We start from the raw sequence: 14,565 nt of genomic DNA on the forward strand, positions 1-14,565 counted from the left end.
TGAACTTTTCAGAAATAAAAGTAGTGTTCTTAAAAGTGTCTAAATAAAGTTAAAACTCCCGTATCTGATTCATTCGGACAGTTAAGAGATTAAACTTCAAAAAAACGCACTTGAATGAATAAAGGTATGTTATTTAAATTCAGAACCCATTACGTGCAAATAAACGAAGCCCCCGTCTTTCGACTTGAAACGCATGAAAAGAAACAAGAAAAAGAGAGGGAAAAAAAGACAGAGACATAAACGACTTTAAAATGGAAACTTTGAAACCAATAGCAAAGAAATGAAGTCAACAGTCCCTCAAAAGGTTTTGACAACTTCTCACGACTTGATTTCCTTTTCAATGGAGTAGGTCAAGAGTTGCCGCACATTTTTTTTTTTTTAATTATTTAATATTAGCTTCAGAGAAGGAAGAAAGTGAGAAAATCGAATTCGTACTTTGTTGTATTACAAAAACTCACAACAGTATTAGATTATGAACTTTGTGGCAGAGCTGCTACAACCGTTTAGTCTTTCCTCAAATATGCTATCAAATTATTTGAAATTACTCATTCATGTCACTCGTTAATAATTAGGTCCATTTATGTCATCACAGTGACACATTTAGTTCATTCGTGCCATTAACCATTAACGAAGTCTTACGACTACGACATTTTGCCTCGTGACATTATCTTTACCCTATAGTACTACCAACCCCTACCCCTTTTTATGAGTGACATACTTGAGTCTTTTTCCAATCTCTCATAATACATGACTCTCTTGTATAACAATACTAACTTATGTTATTTTTCTATTTACCATTGATGCATGACATTAAACCTTTGAGAATCATATTTCTATTTACACGTCCATATTTCCTAATTTTATATAATAAACACATAATTTTATGCAACAAACTTAGAAGGACAACTTTGTCCCTTATACTAATAACATTATTGTTTTACTTGAAAACACTATATTATCCTATTTAATTGGATTATGAATCTATATTTATTCTACATCATTCACGATTTTCACGTACTTAATTCATGACTCTTTAAAAGAATTTTAAAGACACATAAAATATTTTTAAGAAAAAAAAAATGAGTTTGAAAGAGAGTACACTAATGAGGTACAACTAGGTGTGGAAATAAGTGAATTAGAAGTATGTGTCTTTTCAAGCTGAAATTTGGGTATTATAAGGAATTGTGAAAAAGCTCAAATATGTCACCGAACGAAACAAAATAACTCACATATGCCACTCATTAAAAAAAAAAAAAAAAGGTGAGAGGTGTGAGCTAGTAAGTCATGAAGGGTTTAAATAATAACACGTGGCAATATCTCATAGTAGTAGGGATCTGTTAGTGGTTAGTAACACGAATGAACCAAATGTGTCATGAAGATGGTAAATAAACCCAACTATTAACGAGTGACATGAATATTACAGATAGTTCAATGACATTTGAACTTTTTTCTTCTTTTTCTTTTTATGCGATTTCTACACATCTATTTGGGTATAATTTCATAAGAATCGGCTTTATTGCTTGCACGAAAACTACTTCTAGAAATGTCTTTCAGTGTGAAGTGGTCCTACAACAAGTGGGGCAAAACACTAAAGTATCCTAACCTAAAATCATGATACATGCCTCTTGTTGGAAAACTGTCATGGCAAGTACTAAAGCAGCAAGAAAAAGGGATTAACAGACAGCTGGGACTACATGAGGAAGCACATGTCAATAAGAACTGGAAAAAGAAATAAGATTACAAAAGAAATTTAGGGGGGGAATTTCACTTAAAAGATTGGCTACAGTTAACTTTTTTCACCAATGAAACTTGGGACATTAACAACTCCACATTACCTGGTTCTACCATGACGAATTGTGTACATAAATGTCAGGTAAGAACCATTTACTGGCAGAAAGAAACTATGTAATCTCAATCACATTTCACAGAGGACCTTCAATGTCAAGTCCTATGGATCTTAAAACCAAATACCCTGGGAACATAACTCTGCGTTGGCTTTTGCGGCTTGAGGTGTCCATAAGTCATCAAAAAGAGGTGGGGAAACGTTGTCCCAAAGTAAGCTCCGTCAATATCTTGGCCAGTTAAAGAAACCAGATCCAGCGATGAGATGATATTTTAGTCACAGTATGGGAGCAAACTGTTTATATGAGCTATGAGCTGAACTAATCTTGATGCTTATATACATCCATGTCCTAGCGAGACTTAAAATATGCAAAATAACAAAATGAAACTTTTTGGAACAAAATCAATCCTAGCTACCAAAAAGGCTATTGAGCAAAGCATAAATGTACTAGTAGAGCGGGTTGTGGTTAAAGGACCGCTAGAGGCGTGCTTAAGCCCTGAAACTAGGTGCAGAATACGTTGTGTAATTCCCCTGGCTTGGGAGGCTCTCCAGTGAATGCACTATAAGGAGCCAAGAGGTGTGCACCATTGCCCTTGCGATCTATCTTGAAGAGAGCAGCACTAAGCAATAAATATTTCACCTAGTTTCTTGTCAGTATAATTTGTTTGGGCTTATAGTTATTATTTTCTACTCTACAATTTTTTTTTAATCTTTTCCTTCAAATTGGGCCTTTGTCTATTAAAGTTGCTATAGAAAATATTTTAAGGGAAAAAGCATAAAAGCGATGATAGTGAAGGATACTGCCTTGGTACTTTGATCGAGGATAGTAGATATCTTCACATTTTGGACAGTAAATTTTTACAGTACTTGAGCGCGGAATATCAGACTGACCGACTGGAAGACAAGGCTGTCCACTGCAATAAACTCGTGGGCATCTCCCAAAGTCGTAGTTCTTGTACTTCTCCAACTGAGAAATGTTTACCAAAATCATTTTTTCAGACCAGTTGCAATAATATGAGCACCACCAAAGGAAAGAAAAGGAGGGTAGAGGGGGCTACACAAGCAGATAACACCTTGGGGGGGGGGGGGGGTGTTGGGTATGGAGGAATTTTTTTTTTCCAATTTCCCATGTTCGGCTGGTCAAAATTTTTGGAAAATATTTTCTCTAAGAAAACAATTTCCTTAAAAATGAGGAAAATGACTTCGCTAGTGGAACTAAAGAAAACAAGTTCCACAAGTGGTATTCCACATTGATTGTATCCTCCCCACACTCCCAACACACCTCATCTTCACCCCCACCCCTACCACCCCACCCCCCTCCCCCCATAGTATTTGTCTAGATTATATGCAAATGCTTTTAGCATAACTTTTATGGCTTACGTACCAAACGCAAAAAATAAGTAAGAAACCCACTTATTTTCCTGGAAAACATTTTCCTTCTACCGAACACACCCTAGAATCATATAAATGGCTGAATGCCTGATATATAAGATGCATTACCATTGCAGCCATTCCCTTGCTAGTCAAAATATACCGGACGTGGATCAAGCCATACAGCATCTCTGCTGCTGATTCAACCAATTCATTTTGCTCTTCAGTGAACATATCACCTATTTAAAGCAGGAAATATTACAAACTCATTCTACAAATATGGAAAAGTGGAGTACTCCATTTTGAAAAGTGTTTTAACAATTTTAGTTGCATTAAAATAGACCTAAAATTGCGACTGTGAATAGAAAGAATGCTTTGTTTCTCAAAAGGAAGCTGAAATTAAAAACAAATTAATCAAAAAGCTTGTTATGACACCATATGTACAAGGACATGCTGGTAACGAAGAGGTCTTGAACACAATTATTTCATCCAAGATTCAAGAGTTCATATAGAAAGGAAATAATATCATTCAAGAATAATATCATCAGTTTTCCAAGCATTGGAATTCTTTCAGAGATCATAATATCTGATTAGAGCTACATGCCTCTTGCAAAAAGGAAGCAAATGAAAATTCAATATCATGTAAGCAGACAGAATTAAGTGACAGGTTTCAACTTCCAATGGGATGTAGTCTTTGGTCAGTCAGAATTTGCAGAGAACTGAGAAAACCGTTATAGAAATTGTCCGTTTTCATCCAATTAAGCTTAGAAGTTAGGAGTCCCAGTCCAAATTAAGCAAAGAATCTGAATTAGATAAGCTGGGACCCAATTCCATTTTTTGTAAGCAAAAGGTAGATTTGTATCTAACAGATGCACCATGGTTCATAGATTTAGAGCCTGTTTGGATTGGCTTATTTTAGGTGCTTTTAGCCAAAATAGCTTTTAAGCACTTTAATACTGCTTGGGTAAGAAAAAAAGGTGATTTTAAGCACTTGTTTTTAAGCCAAAATAACAAAAATAAGCCATAAGTTATAAGTCCATCCAAACATGCACTTAGCAGGTTTATCAACAAAAGTTAATATTTTTTCCCGGGTGTGCTAACTTTTTATCAAAAGCCACCACTAGATACCACCCATCCCCAGGACTGTTAACCTATTGAGACATAAAATTTGAGAATTCCTGAACCTTCATAAGTGATGAGCAAGCACTACACAGTTGAATTTTGAAAATTTGCCCAATAACCAATTGGGATTGTAAGTATGCTCCCACAGAAAGAATAACTAATTGGTGGATGTGGCAGATGGATCATTGATCCAGCCATACAAGGTAAAGTATATCAATGCCTGTTTGCATTAGATGAAGCATAGATTATAGCAATGATCTCATAAGCACTAAAGACTCTATGGTTCAGCAGGGTCCCAAAATACCACATGATTCCGACAATGGTGACCTTGAAATGTGAAAGACAAAAACCAATGCAACTCTTAAGTTTTAGTATGGCATTGAACTATGTGATTTACTGTTACTTAAATATAGAATATTTGTCCCTACCATAGCTCTCATCTTAATATCAACCTCTTCACCCTACCCATCTTTGCACACTAGCCCCTGCAAGTAGTGGCCCCCATCTTTTTTTTTTTTTTCCTTTTTTCCTTTTTTCGAGAATGGTAATGTGCAAATACTGGCCCCCATCTTTAGCTCTAACCAACAAATATATACCTATAGTATATAGTGCTTGAGTGTTAAGGCATGTACATGTGAATTTCCTAATGCATTTATGATGAGCACTATAATAATTTGAGGTACCAACTTCCTGCTTCAGGTGCCTAATCAATTTGTTCAGCTACTGTCCCTCATCACACTGTTCATGGAGGTGTACATTGAGTAAATACAACAACACTATTAAGAACTGGAACAGTGACTGATTAATTTGCAGTTTTAATTGTTCTTTGACAAGCGATTAACTGAAAGGCCAAAGACCGATTTAAAAGAACTAGCCATACCCCTCAACCACAAGCAAAATGATTTTTGTTTCTTTTAGCACCATGAAGAAAGACTGGAGAATGAATAAGATTATACAATACTATGTCCTTAAGATCACGAGCAGAAATGAATTCTTGATTTAGAAGAAGCAGCGCCATTTAATAACCTTTAACTGAAGGTGAACAAGATCTCTCTCTCTCTCTCTCTCTCTCTCTCTCTCTAGGGGAGGGCATGGTTGCTTTTTTTCCGTCCTAGCGATAGACAAAAGATAAAGATACCACTGGAGCTAGTAAAAATATGTTCATCTTCTAATTGGAGATAAGGTTCTACGGCTTAATTTCTTATACTTCATCATCATGCCATGGTACCTATAGTAGAATGAGCTTAACTAGGGTTGTCCAAGGGACAAAGTACCAATAAATGTATGGGACTTTATTTTTAATATTGTGGGGATTAATTGGTCTATGCCAAGAACAACTGAAGAATTGCTGCAATGCTGGTCAAGGAAAGGACTGGGAGAAGTGAAAATGAAGGTTTGGAACACAATTCCCACAGCAGTTTGGTGGAGCATCTGTAAGGAAAGTAGTGGGAGAATCTTTGAAAGCAAATCTGACTCTGTAATTAGTGTTAAATACAGATGTATTTCTCTTCTATTGTTCTGGTGTAACATGGCAATAGCAAATGACACAGAGGCCATGATAGACTTTTTGAACTCATTACACAATATGTAGTGATGCCCTCCTGTACATAAGTTACAGCATATTCTTAATGCTGAATATCAATGAGCTTCACTTTAACGATCAAAAACAAAAGTCCAATTAAAACACCAGTCTAAGTGAAGACTAGAAAAAACATTTAAAAAAAGATTAATAAAAAATTACTATAAACATGAAGAACAATCATATATACTGGACAATCTACAATTAAGTGAATGTATATCAAGTTAAAAATCATGTTAATCAAGTTCAGGAAACATCTTAAATTTTGATCCAGATTCAAAAATTAAATTTTAAGTTTCTAATAATACTTTAGTTAATTTCCTTATTAAATTTATAATTTTCCTATTCTAAGTCAGCAATGTATTCAACCAAAACATTTTCTTAACAATACTTTCATAATAACAACACTTTCTTGAAAATAAAGAGGCCTAATTATTTGTTTCCATAACAATAGCATTTCCTAACCTAACTAAAAAATAGGTTGATTTTTTTCTTAAGGTGGACATCATTGCACCTTGGTACACCTCACTGAAACACTGACAAGCTGAAGCAACGCGAAGTGACCAACCCGCCCTCACCTATCTTAGTTCTTAAGTACACCTCAAGCGTGCATTGAGCGTAACATCAAAATTCTATGGAGCTTAAACAACATCGAAGAATTAACCTAAATAGTCGTTCACCCAACCGCTTAAACTAAAAATAGCCTGCAGATGTATAATATATGTATAACCATGTATAATCTATGTATACCGTTTGGGAAAAGTAAACACTGAATCCGGCTGGCTATTTGTGTAAAGATCCCTCTAACATCAGTGGATAACGTTTCTTACAAACCGCAACAGTAAGCAAGGACATGTAAAAACTCATTCTGTTCGTATGAAAATCCAAGTTCAGGCATTTGTCTCGAAACCCCTTCCTACGACAGCAGGGGATTTGCCTTCTGGTTCGAGCTAATTGCACGGGGCTTACCTAGTGCAGGTTATCTCTCCTGTGTGGTTTGCAAGCTATTGCACAGGAGCTGGGTTTACCCTGTTCGCACCTAAAGGGTAGCGGCTGCGGGTTCCCATGTCATTAAAAAAAAAAAATAAGGCATGTCTACAAATAATCTAAACCAGCTAAGCAGAATCTAGCATGGTACGTTACCAGAGACTAACTTCTCCTTTTTTTTTTCCACCTTGAAAAGGTAGTGTACCTCAGTCAACCTCAAAATATCATGTCAACCTTACTAGTGCAGAAACATGCTCACTTCACACCAAAATTAACATTGTATTAATTTGTAGAAGAAAAAAAAAAAAGAGTTCCACATGGAAGAGTACAAAACAAAAAGAAAAAAAAAAAAAAAAAAACCATGTTTTACCTAATTCTTTCTATCTACAGAAGACCAACAACTTATATCATTCATCAAAAAATCGAAAGAAGCAGCTATACTTACCATGAGAGGATTCAACATCAAGGATTAGGTCAAGTGCATAGTCATAGTATGGAACTTGACCACTCAATCCACAGAGGTTAAAATCATCTTGAATGTAGTCATCATCAACCTCACAGAAGAACTCATTCCCACGCAGGTTACAAAACCAAGAAATCCATGATGTGTCCTCTCCATCAGAACCACTAACTTCAGACTCTTCACTGTCTGATTCAGATTCCTCTGCAAAGTACACAACCATGGGCATTTACTCATATCATGTTTGACATGCAAGTAAGAAAGTCGGCATTAAGACAACGGACGCATAGGCAAAATAAATGCAGTAACTGTACTTAATGGCTGGTGTCATTAGAGTAATGAAAATATAGCAGAAACATGCTCTGGATTTTCCTAAGGGGAGTAATGAAAATATAGCGGAAACATCTTCTGGGTTTTGCTAAGAGTAATGAAAATATAGCGGAAACATGCTAAGGTTTTCCAGTATCTATGGGTAAAATACTCTAACCCTCTGAGATAAAGCACTCGAAGATACCAGTAACCAAAATTCAAGGTTGATGTCAAACCAGTAGTAGAGGAAATAGAGGGGAAACATGAGTTGGCTTTCCAAGTAACTGTAGGCAGTAACAAGAAACAAATTGAAAAATACTCTTGGTTTCAATTGCTGTGAGATACCAGATGAAAACATCAGTTAAAACCTGATAATCACTACCCTAAACCATACTTGTTAGATGCTGCAGCCGAGTACTCATCACTCATCAGTAGATCCATCTACAATGAATCCACCTCTCAGGAAGCCCAAGTAAGCAGATTCAAATCCCCACAAAAGAAGCAATTGCGCAAAAAAAAAAAAAAAATACACTAATATTGTAAGCCACGACCAACAATGTGTCATGCTTACAACCAGGATATTTTGTAAAACCATATATAATCTTTTTATAACTGAGTGATCCCAACAGCCAATGGTGCACAGTTTGAAACTGTTTAATGGGCCGGCCACTCTACCCTTCTCCACTTAAATACCAGGTTTTGTCTGAAGTTCGAACCAATGATGTGCACCTAACCCACACATCACGCGTCTAAAACCATATATGATTTTACCTTAAACATTTTGAGAATCTAGAACTATCTACTATGTAACTTTAGAAGATACAGAAGGAACCTCAAGCAGAATAGAATGACATTCCAGCAACAGCTTTTCCAGCCATGTTCCCCCTTTGACACTTGATAGAACTTTTTTTTTTTTTTTTTTTTTTTAGAAGGTAACATTAACTTGGCAGAACCTTTTCCTGATCACATTCTATGTTTTTTTCTTTTTTGACAAGCTAAGGTAAGCCTGACCACATTATACATGCTTTTTGAAGAAATAGAATATTCTATTACTTCAAGCCAAGTTAAAAACATTTTATCAGGATATAAAACCCCTAATTAAGGACCATAGATCCATGCAAGACCCCGCTGAGAAGTGCTAAAGGAGCCCCTTTACATATCCACGCAGATACGTATGCAATTTAGTGAGTTTTAGAACAAATTTCCATATATAATTTGGAAAAGAAAAAATAGCCAATTGGATCTCCAAAAAACTTGTCCTGCCACCACCACAACAATAAACCCAATGTAATCCAACAGGTCTGGGGAGGGTAGTGTGTACACAGACCTTATCCCTACCTTGAGAAGATAAAGAGGTTGTTTCTGATAGACCCTTGGCTCAAGGAAAGATGAAAACGAGGCAATAACAACGAGCAGAAAGAACAAGCAAGCAGAAACAATGGCAAGATAATAAGGTAACAGAGGCTAAAGAAACAACAGGTAGTAATAGAAATCTAAGAGTAAGAAAATACAAGAATAACACACTAATACCCTCGGTACGGAAAAGAAATACTCTCGGCTATTTACCAACCTTCTTAATTCTCAACTTTCACATCCTCCTATGAAGGTCATGTCCTCCGTGGGCTGAAGCTGCAGCATGCCCTCCCTAATCACCTCACCCTAATACTTCTTAGGCCTACTTCTACCTCTCCTCAGACCCACTATGGCCAACCTCTCACCCCTCCTTACTCGGGACATCTGCGCATCTCCTCTTCACATGCCTGAACCATATCGATTAAAGAAACAAAACTAATTTGACTTGCTGAGAAACAAAATATTAGGCCAAAGTTAAAGGCTCATCGGCAGCTAAGTATCCCCAAGATCATAAAATCTAATGCACTCAGAAACATAGGGGAAAGGGGGACATTTTTACTATTAAAAAAAAAAAAAAGGTGCTAACCATCGTCGCACTTATTTTTTGTGGAAGAGAGAGTGTCACGCTGATCTATATGATTATTATTATGATGACGCTGATGCAATTTTGCACTGACAACTCCAGCCTTGGACGTAGATGCTGAAGACGACTTCTCCAACTTCTTATCTAATGCTTCGTTTATTCTCTGCTTCCGATCCATCGTTGAAGAACCTCCTCCTCGATCTCTGTACATTTCCCTTTCCTTCTCTATTATATATCTATAACCCTATATTCATATGCTGTGACTATAGGTTTGGAAAATTGATTACACAAAACAGGACGAAAGTTTTGAAAATTCCAGAGAGAGAGAAAGAGAAAGAGTTGGAGAAACGGAGATAACAACTAGGGTTTTCTCTACATTCCAGGTGGGGAAAGGGTAACGACACCAACACCTCCTCACCTTCTCTTTTTTTCTCTCTCTTCTTAGCCTAGCCTAGGTAGAGCGAATCCAAATATAGTCGCACTTCAATGTGAATTTCGGATATCAAATACTATTCGGACTAATTATTCAAACCTGAGTCATTAAGTTCGTTTAGTTTTTAAGTTTGAATCTAATTGTTCAGGTTTTTATCTTTGAGTGCATTTGTTTGTTCTATGTTACGGTCTTTTATTGTATCTGAATAAATATGAATAATTAATGATCTGTAATATAGTTTTAATATCGTTAATGTTATAAATATTATTTATTATTATGAATGTCTATCTTTAGGAGAAACATTAGGGTTAATGACCTTTGGGATCAAGTCACTTTTCCCCTATAAATATAGAGATTCTCCTTCATTGTAAATGAAAACCTTCGAGAGAAATAAGAACTCTCCCCTCTTCTCTCTTTCTCCATAATATTGTGTTTCTCATAAATTTTTATTATTTTATAACACGTTATCAAGACGAAGCTTCACCAATCAAAAAATTAGACAATATTGTAAAACCGCTGAGTGTTTTTCTGTCCGCTACCTAGCAATTACAAAGCTTTGAATTGTAAAATAAAAAAAGGTGAAATATTGCATCTTTAGGTAAAGATGCAAATAAATACATATAGCTAATGATAAGAACGATGAACCAGTACAAGGGATATGGCAGCCGCCATCACAGTTTGGTTTTAATCAGTTTCAAGTTTGTTTTACGCTTTGGCAGCCCAGGTACGTCGTTAATATTATGTTACTGCATGTCGAGGACTTCAATATTTAAACTATATAGAATTCAAACCCATGCTTCATCATCCGTTTTCCACTTAAAAAAAATTAGCATGGGTTCAAACCCATGCTTCGTCGTCCGTTTTCCACTTAAAAAATTTAAACTATATAGAAGCATGGGTTCAAACCCATGCTTCGTCGTCCATTTTCCACTTAAAAAAAAAAAGTGTGGGCCCCAACTAAACAAGCATGGGTTTGCATCCATGCTTCGTCATCCGTTTTCCACTTAAAAAAAAAAGTGTGGGCCCCAACTAAACATCAACCAATATTTTTTTTTAAAAGTGTGGGCCCCAACTAAACACCAACCAATAATTTAAAAAAAAGTGGACCCTATATTAACAAAATCAAACAATATAAAAAAAATGAATCCCATATTAAAAAAACAAACAATGTCAAAAAAAAAATGGTGCATCCCATTTTAAAAAATCAAACAATATTTATGTAATTTCCAAAGTATCTCATTAAATCAATAATGATGGATTCATTGCCACATACGTATCAATCCATTAGTGGGAGAAATGAAATTATTATGCAATGACATACTTAAAATACTTATATATTAAAATAAGATAGAATTTAATTACTTTTTCATTTTTTCCTTACTCTAATAAATGTGAAAAGAGATTAATGTCATAAAAGAAAAAATAATATTAAATGGAGATCAAATAATTAATAAGGTAAATTAGTGAAATTATAATTCTAATTGACGTTTCCTTAAAATCCCGTGCAAAAGAAAACATGACAAGTAAAATGAGTTAAACCAAAAATATTTACCAAAAATTAAAAAATAGTAGTTCTTCATTTAAATATAAAATCAAATTTCTACTTTGTTTCATTTTAAACATGTAAAATTAATATAATAATTTGAATTAGAATTATCCAAATCAAAATCTGATAAAAAATAATAGGTATTGTTTAGGCCCAATCTACATACATTAACAATAGAATATTTTACACCTTTAAATTAATCGAATTAAAATTCAAAGTATCAACCGACGCTTAAATATTCTTATTGCTTTATATCAAAGAGAGGAAAATGGTTTCCTTTTAAATAAGTCTATTAATAAATTTTTGCCAACTTTTGTATTCGTAGCAAACACTAATATAATAAAATTTTGGATACGGAGCACAAACTACAATGTTATATTAATCGTGTTTTAAACAATATACATATATATATATATATATATATATATATATTACTTTCCTACTATATAAAGATCGTCGTCCGTTTTATAAGCAAGATCGTCGTCCGTCCTTTCGGTCCCACTTTTTTATTTAAGGGCAAAAAAATCCTTTGTGGTCCCACCCACTTTTTTTATTTAAGGGCAAAAAAATGACATTTTATACTTTATATTACCAACTCTTTTAAAAAGTAGATAAAAATACTTTATTATATTTCTATTTTTCTACTATATAAAGCATCGGTTTTACCCATGCTTCATCGTCCACTCTTAAAAAAAAAATGCTTCTATATAGTTAAAAAAAAAAAAGGAAAAAAATGGACCCCACCCTCTCCAAACTCATAAAAAAGGTGGATCCCACCCTCTCCAAACTCATGAAAAAAAAGTGGACCCCATATTAAAAAAAACAAGCAACGTCAAAAAAAAAAAACGTGCACCTCATATGTTAAAAAAAAAAAAAATCAAACAATATTCGTATGAATTCCCAAAGATCCTCATCAAGTCAATAATAGTGAATTCATTGCTACGCGTATTAACCCATTAGTGGGAAAGAAATGAAATTATTGCACGAGAAAAAACATGGACCCCATATTATTATTTTTCTTCAAAAGGTTTAGTAGGCAAATACATACAATTTCCTTTCTTTTCTTATATTAACGAGATCTAATCTAGATATTTAATTCTTGTATTTGCTATTCCGCCATGTCATTTATTTGTTATGATTACTAAAATAAATATACTTAAAATATTTATATTTTAAAATAAGATAGAATTTAATTACTTTTTCATTTTTATTATTACTCTAATAAATGTGAAAATAGATTAATATCAAATGGAGATCAAATAATGAATAAGGTAAATTAGTCAAATTATAATTCTAATTCACGTTTCCTTAAAAACCATGCAAAAGACAACATGACAAGCAAAATGAACTAAACCGAGAATATTCACCAAAAATTTAAAAATAGCATTTCTTTGTTTAAATAGAAAATCAATTTCTACTTTGTTTCGTTTTAAACATGTAAAATTAATTTAATAATTTGAATTAGAATTATCCAAGTCAAAATTTGATAAAAAAATAATAAGTATTTTACACCTTTAAATTAATCGAATTAAAATTGAAAATATCAACTGATGCTTAAATATTGCTATTGTTTTATCTCAAAGAGAAAAATAGTTTTCTTTTAAACAAGTCTTCTCTTTTAAAAAGTATTAATAAATTTTCGTAGCAAACACGAATATAATAAAGTTTTAGATACGGAGCACAAAACCCATGCTTCGTGTATATATATATATTATCACTATTCAAACACAACTACATATACATAGATACACTATAATCTAAAGTGTTGGGCCTGTGCGCAGCACGGGCATAGGCCATCTAGTTTCCCCTTATAATGAGTTGCTTAAAGGTACTGTTAGATACATCTACTATTTGTATTCGTTCATGTTAATCATGAAGATTTAATTACTCTCGTGAAAGGTGAAAATGCAATGACTCGGATATTCAATATTTACAATATTTAAATCATGTTTTTACTTGATAATTTTATATTTATGCATGTGATTACCAGAAGTGACAATATTTCTTAAGTCACGTTATGAATAAATTTATTTATGTCTACAACCACCAGAAATGGTAATATTTTCATAGGCTTATCCTGATTATAAGGGAGATATGTTAAAGAAAAAATCTCCATATACATGCCTCGATTTGCTCCTGAAGTAACAACATCATAAGAAGAAGTTGTAAGTTACTGTAATTTTGATGTGGTTGAGGCAAGTCCATGTGATTTGGTTCCATTCCCTAAAGTGAGTGAAACAACTTACAAATACAGATTCATTCTCTGAAGTGAATGTGACAATATTGTAAAGCCTATAAATACGAACATGTACTTGGTTGTGAAGATATCACGACTCACCTCCAGAAGGGGTAGAATAATTGAGAAGAGATATTCTGAATTTCCTTACTCGTAGTAAATCTAAAGTTTACTCCCGAAGTAGTAAGACTCTAAAATTTACACTTGGAGTAGTAAATATGAAGTTTACTCCCGAAGTAGTAAGACTTTGAAATTTGCTCCTGAAATAGTGAACTCTTAAATTTACCCCCGAAGTTTGTAGAACTTCTAACTTTACTCTTGAGTGGTTAAACTTTGCATTACTCCTTAAGAAGTAAAGCTTTGAAATTTTCTCCTGAAGCAGAAAGAAGTTGTAAGATATATGAAAAATAATTTGAAGCAATATCTTCTTGTGGTTGGAAAAAAAAAAAAAAGCTATTGAAAATTCTATATAAAGCGCATCTAAGTGACCAGGTTCATTCCCTGAAGTGAATGAAGAAATACCACAACACCTCCTGAAGAGATAAAATAACAAAGAATACAAATGTTATTTTGTGGTATAAATTCATTGTTGCACGTATTTGTCGTACGTAGAGACATCTTGGTCAATTTTATTTTAAGGCAAAAGATGGAAGATCTTGTTGAATGTTTTCTACTGTATGTTTTTAATTTTCCTAAAGGAAATAACAATTTATATATTTTTCCCTCGAGGAAGTACACCAATA

At 33.9% G+C, this 14,565-nt stretch overlaps 1 protein-coding gene across 1 annotated transcript; it reads right to left on the bottom strand.

Annotated features, from left to right (window-relative positions):
- Window positions 1-1,691: 1,691 nt before the first annotated feature.
- On the bottom strand, window positions 1,692-10,074 carry LOC132053624 (casein kinase II subunit beta-1-like). The gene is made up of 5 exons (XM_059445712.1): window positions 9,611-10,074; window positions 7,348-7,566; window positions 3,344-3,453; window positions 2,645-2,810; window positions 1,692-2,072 (listed from the first exon to the last, which is right to left on the bottom strand). Exons 1-5 carry the CDS (start codon window positions 9,816-9,818, stop codon window positions 1,942-1,944), a joined length of 834 nt encoding a protein of 277 aa, XP_059301695.1. The 5' UTR covers window positions 9,819-10,074; the 3' UTR covers window positions 1,692-1,941.
- Between the last annotated feature and the right edge of the window lie 4,491 nt (window positions 10,075-14,565).

This window comes from Lycium ferocissimum, chromosome 4 (genome assembly GCF_029784015.1).
Source record: "Lycium ferocissimum isolate CSIRO_LF1 chromosome 4, AGI_CSIRO_Lferr_CH_V1, whole genome shotgun sequence".
Lineage (NCBI taxonomy): Eukaryota > Viridiplantae > Streptophyta > Magnoliopsida > Solanales > Solanaceae > Lycium > Lycium ferocissimum.